At 31.7% G+C, this 22,479-nt stretch overlaps 1 protein-coding gene and 1 pseudogene across 2 annotated transcripts; both read right to left on the reverse strand.

Moving 5' to 3' along the window:
* Positions 1 to 314: 314 nt before the first annotated feature.
* Positions 315 to 8,713, reverse strand: LOC115970657 (annotated as a pseudogene). Its single transcript, XR_004087127.1, has 7 exons — positions 8,596 to 8,713; positions 5,790 to 6,023; positions 5,592 to 5,685; positions 5,259 to 5,476; positions 4,433 to 4,572; positions 3,073 to 3,300; positions 315 to 737 (listed from the first exon to the last, which is right to left on the reverse strand). The product of XR_004087127.1 is annotated as an amino acid permease 6-like (transcript).
* Positions 8,714 to 12,006: 3,293 nt separating this feature from the next.
* On the reverse strand, positions 12,007 to 15,932 carry LOC115972047 (auxin-responsive protein IAA26-like). The gene is made up of 5 exons (XM_031092189.1): positions 15,017 to 15,932; positions 13,978 to 14,252; positions 13,163 to 13,310; positions 12,663 to 12,727; positions 12,007 to 12,361 (listed from the first exon to the last, which is right to left on the reverse strand). Exons 1-5 carry the CDS (start codon positions 15,538 to 15,540, stop codon positions 12,327 to 12,329), a joined length of 1,047 nt encoding a protein of 348 aa, XP_030948049.1. The 5' UTR covers positions 15,541 to 15,932; the 3' UTR covers positions 12,007 to 12,326.
* Positions 15,933 to 22,479: the final 6,547 nt, after the last annotated feature.

Raw genomic sequence — 22,479 nt, forward strand, 5'->3', positions numbered from 1 at the left:
CATTATTAGTGTTATCATTGGGCTTGGGCTGAATAGAGCCCACACAGAAAAGCCCTAAATACTTCGTGGTGAGTGTACTGTGTAGAGAAAGTTTGCACCACATCCCCTTTTCACTGCTTACTCTTAAGATTGCCATTTTGTCAAGCCATGTACTCGAGCCTAAATTATTATGGAAGCAAAAAAATTAATTCTACATGCTTTATTAAATACTTGATGCCAATAACTTGTGTTTCTGAATTTTAGTATGTTTCCAATTCCATTGATTTTTTTTTCCCTTTTTTTTTTAAGGGTCATAATTGCTTGTAGGTTCTGAATCACTCTTTGAACTGGAAAGGCTTGCTAGCATGAAGACCCTTATTTAATCCTTGGATGGCACCACATGCTGCAGCCAATGAAACGAGAAAGCAAAACAAGCTCAAGATTTGAAGCCCGAACCACTGAAATGTTCGTTTCCTAATCTTTGTCTGAGCAATGTACATCTCCACTGGGAAATAGACCGCAACTGGCCAGAACGCAATGGCTCCAAGAAGTGAAAGCATCTCATTGAAAAATGGCATAGCCATGGCAAGAACTGTTATTATCACCACAAAAATTGTTCTCCAAATTAGCCTTAAGAAGTTGATACTAAATCTTATTTTGCCAATGTTTAATGGGTACTCCACAGCTACGAACTTTGAGTTAGGCCACCTCATGCTAGCCCATAATTCTAACATGCGGAAGACTTGTTGCCCAATTACCTGTCCACAAATATTCAACATGAAAGATCATCTAACAACTTACTTTTCAACTCGCTAGGGAAACAAAATTTTCTTTTTGTTAAGATATTAAGTTGTGATTAGAGTAATATCATTTTTATATAGGTTTATTAGTGACATTACATTTATAATATACCAATCATAATAGATCATGCTAACGATTGTGAAAGATTTTGTAATTCTAAACTTATTGCTTAATTTTACATTGTATATCAAAACCAAAATGAAAACATGAGTGAAATTATTCAATGCACTCGATATACTATACATTCCTTTTTTATAAAGGTGAGAATCATATCATATGTGAGTTCAACATATAAAACCCACATTATTTTTTGTGCAGTTACAATATATTTGAACTTATGACATTCTTTCCATGATATAATTAAGGCGAAAAACATCTTTTAGTCCCTATATTTTCAGGCGATTCCCATTTTAGTCCCTACATTTTATTTTTACCGTTTTTAGTCCCTATCTTGAAAAACGCTTCCCATTTTGGTTATTGTCGTTACATCAGAAACGAAGAAAGCTGACGTGACAAACGGCAAGAATAAATAATACTAAATTAATGTCTACGTGGCCTAAATTAATAATAAAACATGTTTTTTGGCATTAAAAAATGTCATGTTAGCATCTAAATTAAAAAAGTTATTTTATTAATTTTAACTAAATAAAAAAAATTAAAAACAGAATTAAAAACTAAAAATCATATGAATTGAGATCTAAATGTGTCTTGAATAAGAACAACAAGAACACAAACTCAGATCCAAGAACACAACCCAGAAATTAAATAAAAAAAAACAGCGTTAACAAAATGTAAACTTCACATCTTAGACCCAACTTCTCTTTCTCACCGAAGCTATCCCTTCCCATTTCTCTACCTCTTAGTTCTCAAACCCAAAACCCAAGCCTTCACTCTGAAACCCCATGGCTGGAGCCACTCAAACTCTTCTCTCCGATCATCACCAACAACTCTCTAAATCTATTTCTCACTCTAAATCTCACACTCTTGGAACCAGCACCCGATCGGACCTCAATGGTCCTCACCGCTTAAAGCTAGCCACCACCATCCTAGTGATAGCCTCACCTTCTCTTCTCTATCCTTGATCTCAACCTCTCTCTCTTGGCCTAAACCCGAAAACCCAAGACCCATCTCTCAAAATGAATCTCTCTCAAACCTCCAACTTCGATCTGGTTCCTAGGAGGTCCTAAGCGGCGCGTGAACAACGGATCGACGATGTGGAGGCTAAGTAAATCACGAATTGATCGTGAACTAAGTGAAAATGCAAACATCACAAAGATTGAAGATAGAAAAATGGAAGATAGGTTTAAGGTTACCCAGTGGATGTCCTCTTTATTCTTATTTTTGTTCTTATCCTCCGTGTTTGATGGTTGCTAGTTGTTGTTGTTGATTTGATGGCTCCCCTGTGACCTTGATTCATGGTCTTTCTACCTTGATTTGTTGGCTCCACTTGTTCTTTCACATCTCAAATCCAACTAGATTTTTTTTTTTTTTTTAAATTTCTGGGTTTGTGTTCTTGGATCTGGGTTTGTGTTCTTGTTCAAAACACACTTAGATCTCAATTTATATGATTTTTAGTTTTTAATTCTGTTTTTAATTTTTTTTTATTTAGTTAAAATTAATAAATTAATTTTTTTTTTTAATTTAGATGTTGACGTGGCATTTTTTAGTGCCAAAAAACATTTTTTATTATTAATTTAGGTCACGTGGACATTAATTTAGCATTATTTATTCCTACCGTTTGTCATGTCAGTTTTCTCCATTTTTGATGTAACGGCAGGGACTAAAACGAGAAGTGTTTTTCAGGATAGGGACTAAAAGCAATAAAAATAAAATGTAGGGACTAAAATGGGAATCGCCTGAAAATATAGGGACTAAAAATTGCTTTTCGCCTATAATTAATATTAATTACCAAGAAAAAAACACCAATTGGTTTCTTATACAGGCAAGATTCGAGCTCAAAGAACTTTACCAAAAGGTCCAAAACCAACTAAAATCCACATTTATATTTGATGGAGAGGGGGAACTAGATGCTGAGATGGTCTGAAATTAGAATGTTGTGTAGAATTTTGAATCATAAATTTGGCTAATTTCAAGTTATGAAGCATGATTTTAGCTTCTCAAGGTGAATGTCTCTGGATTACGGTACAATTGGTTTTAGCAGTAGAGTTCAGTTGCTTGTAAGTTTTACTGGTTAGAGGCGAGTTCTGAAAACTTTTAATTAAAATATTAGATGTTATCCAAGAAAATAAAATAAAAATTAAGCATCGATTTGGAATGCTTGAAAGAAATAACCTGATATGATCCCAATAGGTGCACCACAATCATGATATTGCCCAATTCTATCAACCAGAAGGGCTCGTAAAACCCAAAGCCGGTCAGCATGTTGCCCTGTGCCTCGTTCCCAAATGCAGCATAGCCAAGGCAACCGCACATGAGGAAGAATACTGTCATGGTCGAGATAGCTATTGTGTTAGCCTTCTTCATCACTTTATTTTCAGGCGGTGATGACTTTAACGTGTCCTGAAAACATAATTCACAGGAAATGAATGTCAAAAATTTTCTTGTAATATAATCAAATAAACTTATTTGCTTGAAATAAGAAATCCAAATAAGAATCTGATGCTTCTCAAAAAAAAAAGATCTCATAATTTTTTTTTTTATAAAAAAAAAAAATAAAATAAGATCATCTTACCACTTATTTACTTGTAAAAAGAATGGCTTTAAATTTTGTTATTATTATAAATTATTTAATTTTGTTAAATTATTAATTATCCAAATACCTCTTTTTTTTTTGGAGAAGAAAGACATTGCATTTCATTGAAAAGAAAATCAAACGTGATTGGCGAAAAGAACAGGAAGCAGGTGTGAAGGATCATCCTCCATCCACACTGAATAACCTCTAATATGTTTAGCACATATTTAGCTAGATTGTGCATTACAGAATTACCAAGTTTACTTAAATTATTAGGAAATGATAAATTTAATTACTAAACTATAATTCTAACAATTCCTTTCATTTTGTGGGCATAAATTCCCCCATAATAAATGAGGTCCATCAAATGAGATTCTTAATATTTTAAATAGGAGGTGGAGTTAAAACATAAATTGAATTTAAGATTTTCTGTTCTAATACTATATAAATTACCAGTTATCCAAAAATTTTAAATTGTTAAAAAATAGTAAATTTAATCACTTAATCATAATTCTAACAAACTTTGAGTATTGCAAATGCAATAATGAAAAGGGAGGGGAAAGGGGCAAGTGTGAGAGATCAATGAAAAAAAAAAGGTAAAATACTATTTTGGTCCTTAAACTTTATAAAAAGTTTATTTTTGGTGCCTAAACTTTAAAAAGTTCTTTTTTTATCTCTAAATTTTGTAAAGAATTTTTTCAATAGTTTAGAGACAAAAATAGGGATGAAAAAAGAATTTTTTTAACAGTTTAGGAATGAAAAACAAATTTTTGGTAAAGTTTAAGGACATGTATAAAATATTTTCAATAATTTAAGGACGAAAGATGAACTTTTCAATAGTTTAAAGACAAAAAAAGAAATTCTAAAAGTTTAGAGATGAAAAACAGACTTTTGATAAAATTTAGAGACCAAAATAATATTTTACAAAAAAAAAAAAAAAAAGAGAGTGGTTGGTCTTACTTGGACATCGATTGCAATAAAAGTATATGCGCAAGCAATTGCAATGTTTCCCAATGCTGTGCACTCTCTCCAAATTTTTTCTGCTTGAGATACATCAACCCCTACTTCCACTCCAGTCATAGTGGTTCTCCCCCTTGGCCCTGTACAAATCCCAGTTTTTAAACACCCCCCCCAAAAAAAAAAAAAAAAAAAATGTCGAATAATGAGCACAAGGTAAAACAAGGAAACAAATATCCTGCTAGGTTTATATAAAAAAATATCCTGCTATGTCATTTTTAATATACTTCAATCTATATTCCATGAGTGTCTATTTGGTACAATTTATATTTTAGTTATTTGATAAAGCTATATTTATCAAAATAATTTAGAGAAACTGTACTTTGAATAATGTGGTATGCTAAATTCACAGGGTTGGGTACTTACAAAATATAGATGAGAACATGGAGTATATAATTGGAGAAATTTTATACTTATTTTGGGATAATTTTCCTTCAACCTATTACATGGTGATGAAAAAGACCTTCAACATGCAGTATTAATCCAATAGCCTATTTAATTCGTAGTCATTAACTTGCTTAATTAGATAATAATAATGTAATGAATGATGTGATTAAAATAAATGTATATAGTCATTTCAATTGGTTAGATGCGATTCCTCTAAACCATTTGAATGAAAACTTTGACATTTTCTTTACATGATTATGGAATGTTTTATGATAATTAAAAAGAAAAACTTGTCTATATATATATATTTTTTTTGATGTGTGGAACTTGTCAATAACTGTGCCAAAAGAAAATAGGAAGGAGGAAAAAGAATGAACATTACCCGAGATGACCCTTGCAAATGAAAGTCCAATCCCTATACTCGCATAACCGAAAGACATAATTGCTGCCACACTGGACAGCCACGACAATTCATGAAAGTTTGGGATTTGAGACAATAAAATCTCAAAAATCCCCAATGCAATCATGTATGGATTGTTGGAAAACTTGCATGGAGCTTCATGGCCTCTTTTGTGAAAGCAATGTGATTTATGTATAGCCCTACAATATACAGCAATACTCGTATATAGTAACAATTAGATAGGTCTCAACACAATTATACTGCTAGGGAAAGTGTAGCAGTTTTCACTTTTCATATATGCAAAGGGAAACTTACACCATGCTTTTAGATGTTGTTATGGTATAGCCGATCAAAATTCCAATAAGGCTCATATTTTGGACCAACCCACAAGCCATGTGCATTTCTCCACCTAATCATTTAGAAAATAAAATGGAAAAAGACAATTTCAATAAATTTAGACCATGAAACTGTAGGTATTAATTTTACAATTTTTGGTGTATGCTTTAAAATTACCTAAGATGTTTTGGACAGCCTCCATGTATGTGTAATTTCGCCTCCCAGTAACTGGGTCTGGGCACCTGTAACAATCTGCTAAAAGATTGGCAGTATATAATGTAATCACTGCAAAAATTAAGACAATGCTTATGCCGAAAATCCATCTGAGTTGTGCCACACTCCAGGCCAGTGAGAGAACCCCAGTGCTTATCACAGCAGTAATTATACGTGCACTTGCAATCCACACAGTCCCTGCATCTCATACAAGTTTTAAGTATATGATGCAAAAATGCTTGAATTAATCATTTTTAAATTTTAAATTAACCCGTGTCAATTTTTAAATACATATTAAAAAATTAATTAAGAACACTATCTATTATATTATTATATTATTGTTGACGCAACACCAATCACATTTATTGTCATTTTAACGCTCTGTATTTTCCATCTCTTTTACCCTTAAATGGAAGACTGTTTATGTTGTTGCATTAAGTATTTTTTCACCTCTTATTGAGGGGTGTGTCATGAAGTGGATTCCCTTAAAGTGTGTGGGTTCATTTTTCATAGGTGTGTGGATCTAAATTTAAATAGAATTTGGAATGAGTTTGAGATCTATATATTTTAATAAATTCATATTTTGAAAATGTAATTTCAACTCAAACCTGTTTTTTCCCATTTTTAAGTAAGTTTACCCAAAAAAAAAAGTAAGTGCACCAAAATGGACCAAACAGACCGAAGTGGACTGAATGGATAGAAATAGACCAAAGTGGACCGAAATGGAGGGTGGGCATTAGTTTTTTTTTTTTTTGATAATTATTTTATCATTTTTTTGATAATTTAATAGTTATAATTACAAATAATTGGGATTAATTTGAACTCTAATTATGATAATAATGGAGAATAAATTATACTATTAAACTAAAAAACTCTTTAAGAGGTTTAGGGTTTATTAATTTGCATAGTTAGGAAAAAGAAACTAATAATAACAGAGAAATGTTAACAAATATACTAAGGGCATTGATTTAGGAACTATTTTTAGAAATATTTTATGGAAAAATGACAAAATAATTAATTTTGTTGACAACTTTTTATATTTTCCATTATAAAAGTGGTGTCAAAATTTTCTTAATATAATTTATTAACAATTGCCCTAAAAGCATCCGTCAACATGACCCATACAAATTTATCACTTTTATATATGTTTATACTCAATTATAGAACTTTCACTCTTATGAGGAACCCCAACTGCTCTCATTAAAGCCCATGAGTAATCTGGCACAAAGGACAAATCATGAAGCTTGATGACATCTAAATCTCTAATCTACAGGTTGACATTAATGGACCTTCAACCATAACATTGATGATATCCCCGGTTATTTATTTTTATTATTAATTATTTTTATTATGAATAAAAGATCCCCTGTTTTACTTATTACAACCCCTCTCTATCTCTCTGTTTAATAATAATAATAATAATAATAATAATAATAATAATAATAATTGTTAGAAATATTAGTTATGATATATTTCATGTTGAATATGCTTGAATATATGCGGAAGAGAGAATCATAAAATAGGAACACAAGAACACAAGGCTTACATGGTTCAACCTTACGGTTTACATCTACGGAGGAAATCCTTAAGGGCTATATTTTTATTATATAAAAGTGTAGTGCAAAACCTATGTTACAATGAACTATAACATGGGTATATACAATAGACTTAACCCTAAATTAATAGACTTCTAATACAAGTAAGAGACTTGACTTGCACACAAAATAGAATTATGATTGGACCTATGCTAATGGGCTAATATATCCCTAACACCCTCTTTCAAACTCAAGATGAAAGTTTGATGAAACCTTGAAATTTGATAAGAGTGGGAAGATCCCTTGAATGAATTTTGGCTTTGTGATAGTGGTTTGAGGAAGACAATGGTTTTGTAGTGTTGATGCGACTTCAAACGGTAGCATGATTATACCGGAGAGTTTTGACGGCAGTAGTAGGAAGCCAAAGAAGATGAACGCAACAAAGAAACACCGAGGAAGACAGAAATAGTTCTTAAACACACTGCAACGACAGAAAACCATAGCTACAAGAAGGTGGCTTTGATATCATATTAGAAATACTGAATAATTGTATTGTATTTCTCAAGTAATAGAATATACATGAGTGTCTTTATATAGGAGGCAGAGTGTGCAGTACAAGTAAGTGTGTTATACAAGTAAACAAGATGAGTCTAAAACCCACATATCTTAATACATGTTAATAATAGTAAACAGCTAAGTTTAGATTATGTGGCAGTACCTATAGACTGTGTTTTGATAAAAATTAAAATCTAAACTATATAATGAGTAAAATAGATAGTTTATGAAATGGAAAAGACTATGTTTTGAAGGTTCCGCCTTCCAACATATATAGTAAGAGTACATTAGTATGTGAGGAAACAATGACCACACTTGTCATCTCTATCTTTTTATTATTTTTTCTTATAGCCAAAAAAAAAAAAAAAAAAAAAAAAAAAGAGTACATCTGTACATTTCTTACACAGATTCTTGACCGTCTCTATCAATTCGAGCTTTTTCTCAACCAGGCTACTAAATTCATACATTACATGAAATCATAAAAATAAATTAATAAACATATATGTGTTTTGGTAAATAGGGAAGAATAAATAATATGAGATCCACGGGAATTGGTCAGAAATGAGAGAGACGGCACTACAATGATACATGCACAAAACAATCAAATAAATAACTAGATAAAAGTATTGCATGCATGCATGGACTTTTGGAAAGAGATCAGAGGGACAGAGAAACATTACCAGCTCTTTTGGGTTTCCCATCATCATCTAGTTCTCCATTCGCAGCTTGTCTGTCAATATTATCCAAACCGGATTCACATATCTCATGTTGGAATTCTTAATCAATGGCACTCTCCATATACTCTTTTTCTTTGCGCCCTAGCAAGCTAGCTAGCTACTTCTCTGTCCTTTGAATGAAAGATCAATACTATATTCAGCGTTTCAAAAAACTTACACCATAAAAATGGGCATTATTTAAGTTTCTTACGTCAAACCATCCTTTATGGAGGTTTGCTTTATTCATCCCAAGATTCACTCTGCTGATGAGAGGAGTAGAGTCAAGCACTCCTATTTATTGTACTGCATCTGCATGCAGTTTATGTGGCTCAATATGATTGATCCAAGCAAGATGATGATAGTGTATGCGTTACTTTTTGGGTTGGCAAGTTGGAGATATTCCAAAAATTATTCTGAATTCCTGATGTATCAAGCTTCCTTCTCATCTGAAAATGATCATATATATATGCGGAATTCGTGAATGGGATCCATATGTACGTAGTACATGAATGATTTCACATTGTGGTCTATTACATGCCATATTAGCTATTTACAATTTACATGGATATACACGCCAAGCATATTGGTGTGTTCCTGCAAGTCTGAGAGCGACATTCAACTCATACTAGATCCCAATGTGATGTTTGTGCTTCAGCCAAAAACAAAAATCCAATATGTGATATTTTGATGATAACTTACACTAAACTAGATGATGTAATATTGTACTACCTTCAATAATTCAACAAGTGATTGTTGGTGGCAAGAGTCTTATAATTCAATTGACATCTTTTTAATGTTTTTAATAGAGACATTTTTTTGGAAGACTAAGATTAGAAAAATCTTTTTAATTATTTCGTTCTCTATTTCAAAAAAATCCTTAAGAAAATAAAGCCAAAATCATTGTTTAGTAGCTATTTTGCTTCATTTTTTAAAATACAAATCATAAATTGAAGATTTAGTTACAATAAAAAAATACTCCCTTCTCAACAGCCAATATATTAATAATTTCATTCTCTATTTATCCATGGATTCTTAATCATACTCATTTAATTGGAATTTTTTTTTATCTATTTTTTTTTTCCAATTGGAATTGTGAGTCACATTTACAAATATTATTTTTCAAATATTTATTATTAGCATTAATTATTACTATTATTAAGAAATAGCAGTATTTTGACACAAAAATAGTGTTTTTAATTCAACTATATAGAAACTGCTTAGCTTTATTTCTTACTCACTAAGACTCCAAAAAAAAAAAGAAGAAGAAGAAGAGAGAGATGGTTTTCAAAATATAATTTGTTATGTATTCCTCTAGTTATATCATCACTCAAACTTTTCTCAAAAAACTATCAATACTCAAACACACACACACACGTACAGTTAGCCTCTACTTTCCTTTTTCTTTTCTTTTTTATGAAAAAAATAAATTGCAATTAATGAATTAACAAGATAAAAATAAAGAAACAGAAAAAGAAATGATATATTTTTCAATTTGGAAGTTGAATCATTTGTAATCAAGAAAACACAAATATTAATAAGATTGACCCAAATTTTTTTTTTTTTTTTGAAATTAATCAGAGAGGGAGGATGAGTTGTGTGTGTGTGTGTGGAGGGAACGGGAGCCCTTGCTTCAGCTGGTATTGCATGTACCATTGACGGTCTCGATACTGGTGGTCCCTGAATCAATTGACAACATTTCTTAATATAGTTACTATCTTCTTCAACATGCTTATCATCACATCACCTGAGTTTAGGTATTTATCAACTACAGATTTTTATTTTTTAGTTTGTACTTTTTTTTAAGGTAGAGGACAATAGATATATGCCAATTGACTAGTTTCATTTTTGGCTATTTTTGAGCCAATTAAATCTTGATTGAAAATTTAAATTTTAACTATATCCACTATTTCCCAAAAAAAAAAAAAAAAAAAACTATACTGACTTGGGGGCCAGGGGGGCGACTCCCTGATGTTCAAGTGGTTCAGTGACTTCAGTCCAAAACATGTGTCAAACATTTTGCTTGATTTATTTTTAATAAATAATTTTTATGACTTACTATTTTGGGCAAAATATCATGGATTGTCCATCATGATGGTAGCTAGCTAAAACTTAATCATGCATTAACTAAGATAGCAAAAATTAGTTGGTGAGTTGTTTTAAATTTTAATTTTCTATAAATCTTTTAGAACTCTGCTATTTTTATCACATTTCTTCACAAATTTGATTCTCAAAAAAGGATTTCTTCACATCACAAATCTTATATACTTTTACGGGATGTAATATTTTACTTTTTAGTTACTTTTACGGTTCTACCTATCAGTTACTTATTATGCTGTCAGCCTATCTCGTACTATATATATTATGAGGTAATTAAGGTTTTCCTTTTTCTCGAGACTTCCAACTTTTCCCTGAAATTAAAGGCATTCTCTTAGTGCATTGTTTTCCAAATGCATTCTCTTGACTCATTGCTGAACCGTTTCGAAAATTTACCCAATTTAGTTTGGAAATTATAGTACAATTGGGTCACTAGGAATCTAGGATCCAATTTTGGTGTAGTGAATCTCAAAGTCACTCTAAAATCTACCCACAAACATGTAAGCTCAAAGATAGCAATTGGCACCACGACTTGTCATTCAGTAATGGTCTTCATCCTTAATAATCCTAATTTGTAATATTTCACTCAAACCTAGATTTACTTTAATTCCTTTGACTTTTTTTAGATATGGATTTAAATACACTTGATTCTCAAGGTCCTTCTGAACGAAATTAGACTTCTATTAAAGATTTGAAACTAGTGGAAGCTTTGATAGAATGTCACCATGAAAGGGAAAGTAACCTTGAGAATAAATTTAAGCATGGATATTTGAAAGTTTTGGAGGAAAAGATTTCTACCAAATTACCTAATGCTGGTTAAGAGCAAAACCAAATATTGAATCAAGATTGAGGACCATGAAAAGATTGAGTATTTTACCATTGTTTAAGTAAGATTGTCATTTGTTGGTCAAATTTTACAAGTGTGGGATACTTGATTGAAGACGCACAAGATTTTTTGAAAGACCAATTGATTGCTGATGTAGCTACTTCTTAATTTTAATGCAATGAAATGAAAGCAATTAATTTTATTTATAAAAATAAATAATAGAAGAAGAAGAGAGATTGGGTTTGTTGGAGGTCCTCCATTCAAGATTGGGCTTGTTAAACCAATCTTTATCAAAAATGTATTTGTAATTTAAGAATAAGGATATTTTAGACAATTTAATTTAAAATGCTTTCATTCCATTATCTACTTCAGAGTTTTATTTTTGTGTTGTTACCAAACAAATAAATAGTAATAAGTATTATATTACAACATATTGTATTTCTTGTAATGCCTATTCTTATTCATATGCAATCACCATTACATGTTACAAATGTGACAAACAGGATACATTTAAGTTGATTCAGTTTTCAAAAGCTAAGGCTTAAAGTATGAAGACTTTAAGGAGGACCAGATAAGAGATATTCGTAGAAACACTATGTTACAATCTCTTAAAATCTTGTTCATAAAAAAACAAAACAAGAAGTTACAACTCCTTATTCACCATTAGTGTACAGACGGAAGGCAAAACAACCATACAAGGATCCCAAGCTGAGGTTCATAGAAATGGAAAAATTCCACTTTAAAGCTGCCTCAGATTCCAGTTTCCACTGCAAAATCAAAGTGGTGTCTTTTCGTCCTGACTGGTTGTAACTGAAAACAGCCAAACTTCCACTATGAGTCCAAAGCTAAAAAGTATCTTGAAAGTGATAAACATAAAATAAATAAAGGTCAAGATAATGTATGATTTTAGAGCATACATTAACAATATATTTTAGAAAAGTTTTTATAGAGAATTAAAAAAACTGTCAAAACAGTTAATCACTTTTTTATTTTTTCATAAAAGTTTTCTTAAAATGGTTTATTAATGTATGTCCTAAGGACACATGTTAATAAATTCCAATAAATAAATGAAAATTGATGCTTTGTAATTTTATGAGAAAAGTAATCTCACGTTGTAGAGTGGAAATCTCAGAGATCTTTAACACGCGTAGCCGCTTTACTGTGGATACAAACATGCTGCAAGAAATTTAATAAATAGTTAAATAGTTAAATACTAATAAATAGTTAAATACAAGGTTCAACATGAGTATAGTAATAATAAATAGTTAAATACTAGGTTTTTGTTTTTAGAGGTTATATAAATGACATTAAATTAAATGGCAACCATGAAGACTTTGACCAGTGCTCCACTAATCCAACTTAAGTTTAGTGTGATAAAAACATAAAATGAGTTTAACAAGTTTACAGTAATATAGTATACAACAAATATCTCAAGCAAGAACTAAATTTTTTAACAAGCACTATGAGGCAATCAAGACCTGAGGAGTACATAGAAAAATAATATGCTTTGGCTCTAAATTTTATAAGTGAAAGTTTAATCATTTTTAATGGGATTTTGAAAGTTGAAGTTGATGCAACAAACAAAAGACTTATCAGTGGGAAAATGCTTACTGCCATGGAACATCCCCGACAAGCATCCTGTCCCCTTCATTATCCTCATAAATTAAAGTATATTCCCTGCTACCATGTAAGGAATCTGTGATTGCTTTTGCATCCCCCACCTTGTTTTCCTTTTTAGCGGCAGAATAATCTCTTTGAGCTGAAAATGGAAAACTTACAGGTCAATTACAAGTCCATTTTATTATTTAAAAGGTATGATCAAATTTTCATGTTAAAAAAATTTTTATTTTTTAAAAGCCTAGAGCATATACATCTTTCAAATCAAGTACCATGTTTTAAATTTTTTCGGTTAAAATTCTAAATTTATGAAATCTTTTCAATTCGAAGTTTATGTCCATTTTCATTAGTCATGTATGTCATTCTAGGCAGACAACGGTGCATTAAAAAGTATGAAACCATGGATTAAATTATACGTTTCACCTAGCTAGGGCTTGTTCATAAATCAACTTAATTAGTATCCATTGAACATAGAGTAAAGAGAGAGAAAGCTCTAAGATAGAAAGTTTTGTTTAAAGTAAGAAAGTAATCGCCAAAAAATTGAAGTCGGTTACCTAGGTGAAATACAAAGTTCTATTTTTCTATGTTGTATATTTGTCCAAAATAATAGAAAAGAATAACAGAGATTAACAATGGCTTGAAATTGAAACAATTTTATCAGTTTGAGATAGATTTTCGTTTGACAAAATTAATAATCTAATCTGAAAAAGGGTATAAATTCTGGAAATTTTTATTATTTTTCTTTTGTAATCTCCCATAAAATTTAAAGAGAAGGATAATTTTCCATGTACTATGCGTGTGCAAATTACCTGCAAGAAGATCTCCGAAGAGTTCATCTATAGCAAAGGAGAGTTTCTCGTAACTATCATAGGCTTTGAGATCCACTTTTCTTCCAATGGGGACTCCGTCCATATTGATCTTTACAAACATATGATGTTCCAAAATTACCAATTTTTCACCATCACTCCCCTCCTTTGGAGTTTCATTTGGTGACTTGGGAGCAGGCTTTGAAAAGTTTCTGCTTCCAAGATTTTTCCTGAACGAACGGATTGGAGGCCACCCAACAACAGGAGCAACTGCGATTCTGCTTTTTGTTGGAGCATCAATGGGAAGAGAATTCAAAATTGATCTTGATATATATATATATATACTTCATTGAAATGTCTCTACTAACAACAGGACTAAAGAAGACCTTTACCATAACAACTAGCTAGCTGGATACATATATTCTTCTTTTGCTGTACAAATCTCTATATATATACTAGCATATTGAAGGTAAATCAAGTTGCAATTCATTTTTATCATCAATGATACGTGTACGTGTTGCTCATGCATGGAATTAAATCGAATGAGAAGAAAAGATAGCAGACATGCATGGATCGGAAGTTAATACTCCATGGGGCTTTTTTTTTTTGGGGGGGCAGAGATTGAGACTGAACAAAATGAAATTTGAACCTCACTGGAGAGTGGTGAAGCTTGTTATATGATGAAAATACGTAAGGCCGGTCATCACCAATCAGAAGTACCAAACGGGGAATGCAAAATTTATAGTTCTGTATTAAAATTCCCTTACTTGAAAGTTGAAACAAACATTTGATTAAAATTGATGTACTTGTTTAAAGGCTATCAAGAACACACCCCAAAAAAAGAAGCAAGGAAAATATATATATACAAATAATATGTAGTATGCAACAGTGTTCCCAAATGCTCTAATAGTGGCTTACACTTCAGGTTTAAAGAATCAAAGCAAGACATAGTTTAATTAAAGATAATAATTCCAAACAACATAAAAACATAAAGATAAATTTGTTATAATGTCAATGAAAAGTTAAGAAAAGCTGGGAAAACCTTTTCTGAGAATTAATGGGCTCAGCTGTAGCTGTAGAAACTGAAGCACTAGCAGGTCTACTAGAGCATGCCTTCTTATCTGAATTCTGCATCTCTGCCACTCTACAGCCACATGTCTGTTGTGACTCCTCCGCCATAACACTTAACCTGCGAGAGATCGAAGGGTACTGAATATATGTAGGCTTTGGCTGTTGATTCTGCTTCTGAGTATCCATGTGAAAGGCAGAAGAGTGTAAAGATGCAGAAGACCATGAAGTTGGAAACACCCTTTCAACAGTTTTCTCAGTAAAAGAAAGGTCTTGGTACTGATTTTGAGCATTTTTTGACAACCACTTTCTCTCTTCTTTCTTTGCTACAACTGTTTCTTGCCAAACTCTTTTGGCTCCATTGATTTTGTTGTTGAGACCAACATAGTGAATAGACTGGGCTTCTCCTGGAGGACCAAGCCTCAGCTCCAACTTTTTTTCCTCTGATATTCCATTGCGTCTCTCATTTTTTATTGGATCAGACTCTTTTTTCTCCATTTAGTTAAGAGGAAAGAAAATAATATTTTGAAAGAAACCTTTCTCAGGAAATGAGAAATTTATTAGTGGTTGGAAAAAACACTGAGAATTGCAATTGATCTCATCACAAGAATTTCCAGAATCATGTTGAAATTGTTTGGAAAAAGATATGATGGCTAACAAATTAGAAAGAGAAAGTACATCAGTTAAAGCTCACACATATTGAAAAATCCTTGTTAAAAGAATTTTCTTGTTTTGACCAGAGAAGCATGAAAAGTAACCAGCTACAACATGAACAATTTAACTTTCCATGAAAGCCGACCTGAAAGTTTTTTGAGATCATATATAAAGGCTTAATTGTATGGATATGTATTGCAAACCGAGTATGGAGCAACAAAAGAAAATGAAGAAAAGATTCCTTGGCATTACAACACACTAGAAATGAAAATATATATAAGATTATTCACGCGCAACTAGCATTAATGCATAGATGGAATGCTGTCACATAGTACAACTTTTTATAACTTTTTATTTATTACTATTAACAGTGGAGCTAAACGAAAACGATATTACTTTAATCATAATAGAGCAATATAATTGGAACTAAGACCTGCTTCCACTCGTATCAAAAAAAAAAAAAAAAAAGACCTGCTTCCACTATAATTTGTTGTAGTTGTTACATTATAAAAAGCGGTATTAATTAGTGATGGACTAAGATGAAAGTGATATAGCTTTAATTATAACAAATCATATCAAGAAGTGGAACACAAAAAGTGGGATAAATAAATTTTGTATTCCCTCAAAAAAGCACAAAGACCAGGGATGGAGCCAGAACTTTGAGTTAAAGAAGTGGCTTTACTGTTAGTTGTGTACGGCGGTTTCAAACTTTGACCCTGCTACTACTTAACTGTTGAGGGTTTTTTTTTTTTTTTTGTGGATAAGAATAAAATTATTTTTGTTTAGAATTTTTTAAAGAGTAGGGTTGTTTATTTTGGATAAAATTGGTTGATTGCGCTTAGTTTTTTGGGATAATTACAGTAAACCCACCTGTGGTTAAGCCCGTTTTCACTTTGCCTATTCGTGGTTTAAAACTTTACACTTTGCCCATCTGAACTTCAATCTGTTACCCATCCGTTACCGACCTCTTCCTTTGTCGTTTGAAAAACATATTTTTAAGGAAAAACAAACATAACAAAGATCAAAAAGTTAGGGTTTTTTTATTACGTAAGAACTTCTATGAGAACAAATTTTCTCAATGCAAAATGAATTTTTAACCAAGCCCCATGTTAAACAAAAGATATATTGAAGCAAATAACAACAAAAACAACAAGGACAAGGGCAACGTTGTCAAAACTGGCCTCCCCTGGTTTCTTCCCTAACCTGGTTTCTCAATCCCATAATCTTCACCATTACTCCCAGACCCAGAAGTCGAACTTGAATTCAAATTCAAATTTGCACCGCTTTCCCAAACCCCACTTCCTTCCAATCCTATCCAACAACCTACACCCTCAACAGCGCAATCAGCCTCTCCTCCACGCTCAGCCCCAACACCACCAACCCGACCCTAATAAACGCAAAGTTCCAAAGCATATCCAAAACCAAAACCGACTTTGAGTACGCTCAGTTACTCTGCCTCTCCTCTAACTACACTGCTGCGTTCTCCCTCACCCAAATCGATGGCTTCTAGAGTGGCACCGTGCAGAGGCGACGACATGCGCATGATGCTCAACCCACAAGCGAATTTACCCAATTTCTTTGAAGATTTTTCTGGGTATTTTTTGCTTTCGGGTTCTGAGGTTATTCTTTTCTAGGATTTACTCGTGAGCTGCTGTGGTTTTGGTGTGTTCTTATTGTTAAGATCTCACCAAAAATAGTGCTTGTGATAAAGACTAAGCTGAATCTGCTCTTGAACACTTCAATACTTTCTCCCTTTGGGAGCTCTGTGCACGTGTTGGTCATTAGCTTGTGGATTTTGAGTATATGTGTGTTGTTTTGATAAAAAGGAGGTTGCTTTTTAGGCAAAGAAACAACTAAGAGTACAGATCCAAACCAATACATGTTTGAATAACCCATTCGACAAATCCAAACAACTAAGAGTACCTCCACTTTGTTCTCATAGAAGTTCTTAAGCAATAAAAAACTCTAACTTTTTTTATCTTTGTAATGTTTGTTTTTCCCTAAAAATATGTTTTTCTAACAATAAAGGGAAAGGTGGGTAACAGATGGGTAACAGATTGAAGTTCAAGTGGGCAAAGTGTAAAGTTTTAAACCACGGGTAGACAAAGTCAAAACGGACCTAACCACAGGTGGGTTTACTGTAATTATCCCTATTTTTTTTTAGTTTTATTATCGGTAATTTTTGTTGTTGAGCTAATATTTTTGAGCTTATATATTTTGTTTTAGATTTTAGATCTATTAATTTTTTATGGTCACTAAAATGAGGAAAATGCTAAAGTAACAAACTTTTTTATAAATCGCTGATGTGATAAGTGATTATTAGTAAGTAAAAAAATGATGTAAATGGTAAGTCCATATGCGAATCAATAAAATTTGCTACCAAAATAGTTTGTAAAAATATTGTAAAAAAGTTTGTGAGTATAACATTACTCTTAAAATAATCAATGATATTATTTAAGGAGAGTAAAATGTAATTTTATAGAATAAAATTGATAAAATTAGTACAAATATATATAATAATATATTTAAAAAAATTAGGGGAAGCCATTGCCCCTAGTCCAACAGTGGCTTCATCCCTGACAATGACCAAAAGAGACCAATTTGTCAAATTTGTAGGAAGGCAGGTCATATAGTGTACAGTATTAAGTGTTGGCAACCCCGTTTCCAAAACCTTGTTCAATTATAATTGAGTTGTAAGATTTTAGTATTTAGAATGGTGGTTGAAGAATATCATCGAAGGCAAGAAAATGCCCAAGAAGCTAATCAAAAGCTATCGAATCTATTGCACTCTATCCTCAACTCCAGTCGACTGATCGAGTCTTACCCAATCTAGCACCGATTATGTTAAGATAAAAAAAAAAATGCTCTTACTATTTTGATGATCATTTATAAAGGCAAGAATGAGTATAGTCTTACTCTTACCCAATCCATGCAGCCCTTTCAAGTTCAATTTCAACTTTGAACTCTCTGTTGTCTACGTATGTCGGTACAAAAGTCAATCATTCCTTATGGAATGATCATCTAGGACACCCACATCCTGCTACTCTTCAACAATCTTGGTTGTCTTATAAAAATAAATGTTATTCTCTCTCTCTCTCTCTATGATTTGTATATATTGTCATCATGGCAAGATGGCACAGTTTTAAATCCACTTTTCCCTTGGGTCTTGCTAAGGATCCCATTTTTTAACTAAAATACGGTCTTGGAAATTCCATCATTTATTGTATTATATGGAAAAAAAAAACATTTTATAAATATACCTCTAATGAATAATTGAATGAATTATACGGTGAATCAAAGAAAAATAAAGATTACATGGCTTTGAACCTTAATACAATCTATTAAATAGAAAATTACAAAACTTTTGTTCTAGTTACATTTTAATTAAAGGAAAAAAAAAGATCATACATTGCTTTGTTTTCTAGTTACATTAACTTGTTGAACAACTACTTAATTAGCCAAACTTGCATATAATTAACTACATCAACAAAAATAAATTAAACTTAACAAATCTGTCATATATATTAGCTTAAGCTAGTGAACTTAACTTGTTGAACCTACTTAATTAGCCAAACTCGAGTATTATGGAAGTAGCTTGGGCAAGGGGTACTATCATGTGCAGCTATGACAATTCTTCAAAGCAACTCTATATGGTAAATATTAGTGCATATAGTGTGTAACACTGTGTTACACACTCTGTTTTATAAACTTAAGTCACAATTTTAGTTTACAAAATATTTTTTTTTAGAGAGTTTCAATTTATAACTTCCGCTTCTGATGATTTCTGATGATAGTTTTTTATCATCAGATCAAGACACTAATCGATTTTTATTGTAAGTGAGAATTGACCACAGTCTTTTATTCAACTATTAGAGAATTTACTAATTGAGTTAATGAGGACCTACCATTAATTAAAAAAAAAAAATAGCATAAAACACAGTGAACTAAGCACAGGCCATTCAAAATAATATAATAAAAAAAGCACATTCTATATCTCACTTTATCATAATAGCTAGAAAGGTTATCTGGAAATTAAATAAGAAAGAAAATCTGAAGTGCTTTTTGAATCGGATTCATCTAAAAAAAATAGCAAACGTGTTTTTGTAACTTGTTCGTCGTGTTGCGACGACTTTTAAGTCACCAAATATGGCGCACTATCAAAAGCAACTGCTGACCAAATTAAATTTTCCACATACCCGGCTGCGGCGGCAGCACTTTTATAAATAAATAAATATATATATATATATATATATATATGAAATGTGAAATAAATCTATTATCTAATTTAGAGTAATGTTTTTTTTTATTTTTAATTGAATAATCTAGTGTAAAGTTAATATTGTAAAATAGAAATGAGAGAATTTTTTTCACAAAATTTATGACGTAGTATATAGTTTTATATATATATATATATATATATATACATATGGGTTGAGTTTAAGTTATATCCAATATAAGTTTAAGTAATATTATATTATTCAATATTTGCTAATTGAGAAATGTTACATCCATAATATTTTCACAACAAATCATATGTGATAAGTTGTTGTAAGGACACGATTTAGTGACGAACCTAAACAGTATTGGGTTCGTACGTAAAAGGCCCAGACAATATGATTTGTAGAGCGTGAGTGTAAAGAGCTAGGTTAACTGTGGTATCTACCTCCAAGATTTTCTCTCAAGCCCATACAAGGTTTTCCTTCTTTTTCGTTGGTATAATCAACGTTTTTTCTTAAGTCCCTAGTGTTACTCTCTCTCTCCTCCTTCTTACTTCTTTCTCTTCAGTTTTATGTGTGTTCTTCTTTTTTCTCGATCCCCTTCTTCATGTTCTTCGTTTAGTTTATATACTCCCCTTCGCGATCCATCCTCGCCGAACACGTGTAGATTGTGTCCGGGGGATTTCTTTCTGTCCCATCTGGCACCTCCTGGAACTTCCTATGGGCAGCTGTAAGGCTGCTTCCCTACTGCTCAGGTATCACCTCCACATTAATGCGGTCAGAGAGTTGGTTGAGAGGTCATTAATGCGGAGGCAGCTATAGTTTCAGATATTTGTTTGCCTTATCTCTTTCATCTTTAGTCGGCTACTCTACCCTTTGAGATGACCTAATTCTGAGATCTGATCGCGGTGAGACCACGTCCTGATCGTCCTCGGACGCGATCGTCCTCGGAAGCATACTGCCGAGGAGCATGACGTCCTCGGACGGGTATACGGCCCCGGATGGGCCACTGGCCCAACAATCCTCAACCAATTCTGAATCCTATGGGCCTATCAACCGAATGATCCTCACAGTTGTTATTGGTTCTAATTTAAATCTACAACTTAAATTACTTTTTTAGTCACCTATAATAGCTAATAACAATCTATTACTTAAAATTTATTATAAAAATATTGTGAACATAACATTTCTCTTTCTCATATTAGTGAGAATCAATTTCTCGTAAGCTTTTCAACTTCTTCTTTGTTAAAAATCTCTCTCTCTCTCTCTCTCTCTCTCTCTCTCTCCAAAATTTAGCCTCCAATCTCCCAATTATGATGGCCTAGAAAGGCTAGAATACCTATGTAACAAATAAATCCGACAGTATCAAATTTGGTGGGACGAATTCTTGTCAAAACTTTACCTTCTATTATATGAATTTTAATGACTAATATAATCTATTATAATAATATAAGTAAAAAGTATAAAACCTTTTTAGAACTTACTCCTATGTTATTACCGCATCAAATTTTGAAAGTTTTGACTTCTACAGTAACATTTTAATGTTCAAAACTACAAAGCAATATTGTTGAATCTCGAAACCAGCTAAAAACTCCTATTGTTTCATATCAGTTGAAACCAACAAAAAATTCACCTACCATAAGTTCTAATATTTTACTATAGTAATCCAATATTAAACAAAATTTTGATTACTTATTTGATTAAATTACATTTAATATTCTCTAATTAAATTACATTTATCATCTCTACAATTTTTCTAGTTTGGTTTTTTATTTGTTCCTCTATTATTTGGTGTTACGTTTGCTTGTTAATTGATTTAACGAGTTAGATATTATAATATGTATGCAAATTAACAAAATAAATATTAGATGGCTTTCTCCATAGACTGCTTTATATTGAAATGCTAAGTATTATTTATTTATGTTTTTTACATTTTTCTATTGATTTCTTTTTCTTTTTTCTTTATTCCTTTTTTAGAGGACTATTGATTTCTTTTGAGTAGAGTAAAAGATAAGTTTGTAAACCTCAAATTTATAGTTCTGACTTTCTGACTCTCAAAGTAATTCTGGCAAAAGCCTTGTAACTGAATTAGCACCTCCTCATGCACAAAGTGCTTGAGGGTCTAGGGGGGAAAGGGTTCTAATTGCAAGATTAACAGCATGTTATAATTATTTCTATAAAAAAAAAATACTCTCAAAGTAATTCTTATTCACCTATTATTGACGCTATTGTTTAATTAATTAGAGAATTTTAGCATATAAGGTCTAATGATAGAAATGCTATTGAAATTGATTTTTAAATTTATTAATAATTATTAGTTAAACCTTATTTTATAGAAATATTCTTAATTTCGGAAAACAATATTTTGACCTCACATATATTGTGGGTTTAAAATTTTAAATATTCACAATAATTGGTAATTTAATGTTTATCAAAAGATATACTAATTTTTTTATAGAGACTAAAATTAATTTAAAAGAATAATTTAATGAGAGCTTTTCATGGTAGACATCATAAAACATGTTGACTTTTTTTTTTTCTTTCTAGGCACGTTTCTTCAATATCG

The sequence above is a fragment of the Quercus lobata genome, chromosome 12 (genome assembly GCF_001633185.2).
Source record: "Quercus lobata isolate SW786 chromosome 12, ValleyOak3.0 Primary Assembly, whole genome shotgun sequence".
Taxonomy (NCBI): Eukaryota; Viridiplantae; Streptophyta; class Magnoliopsida; order Fagales; family Fagaceae; genus Quercus; species Quercus lobata.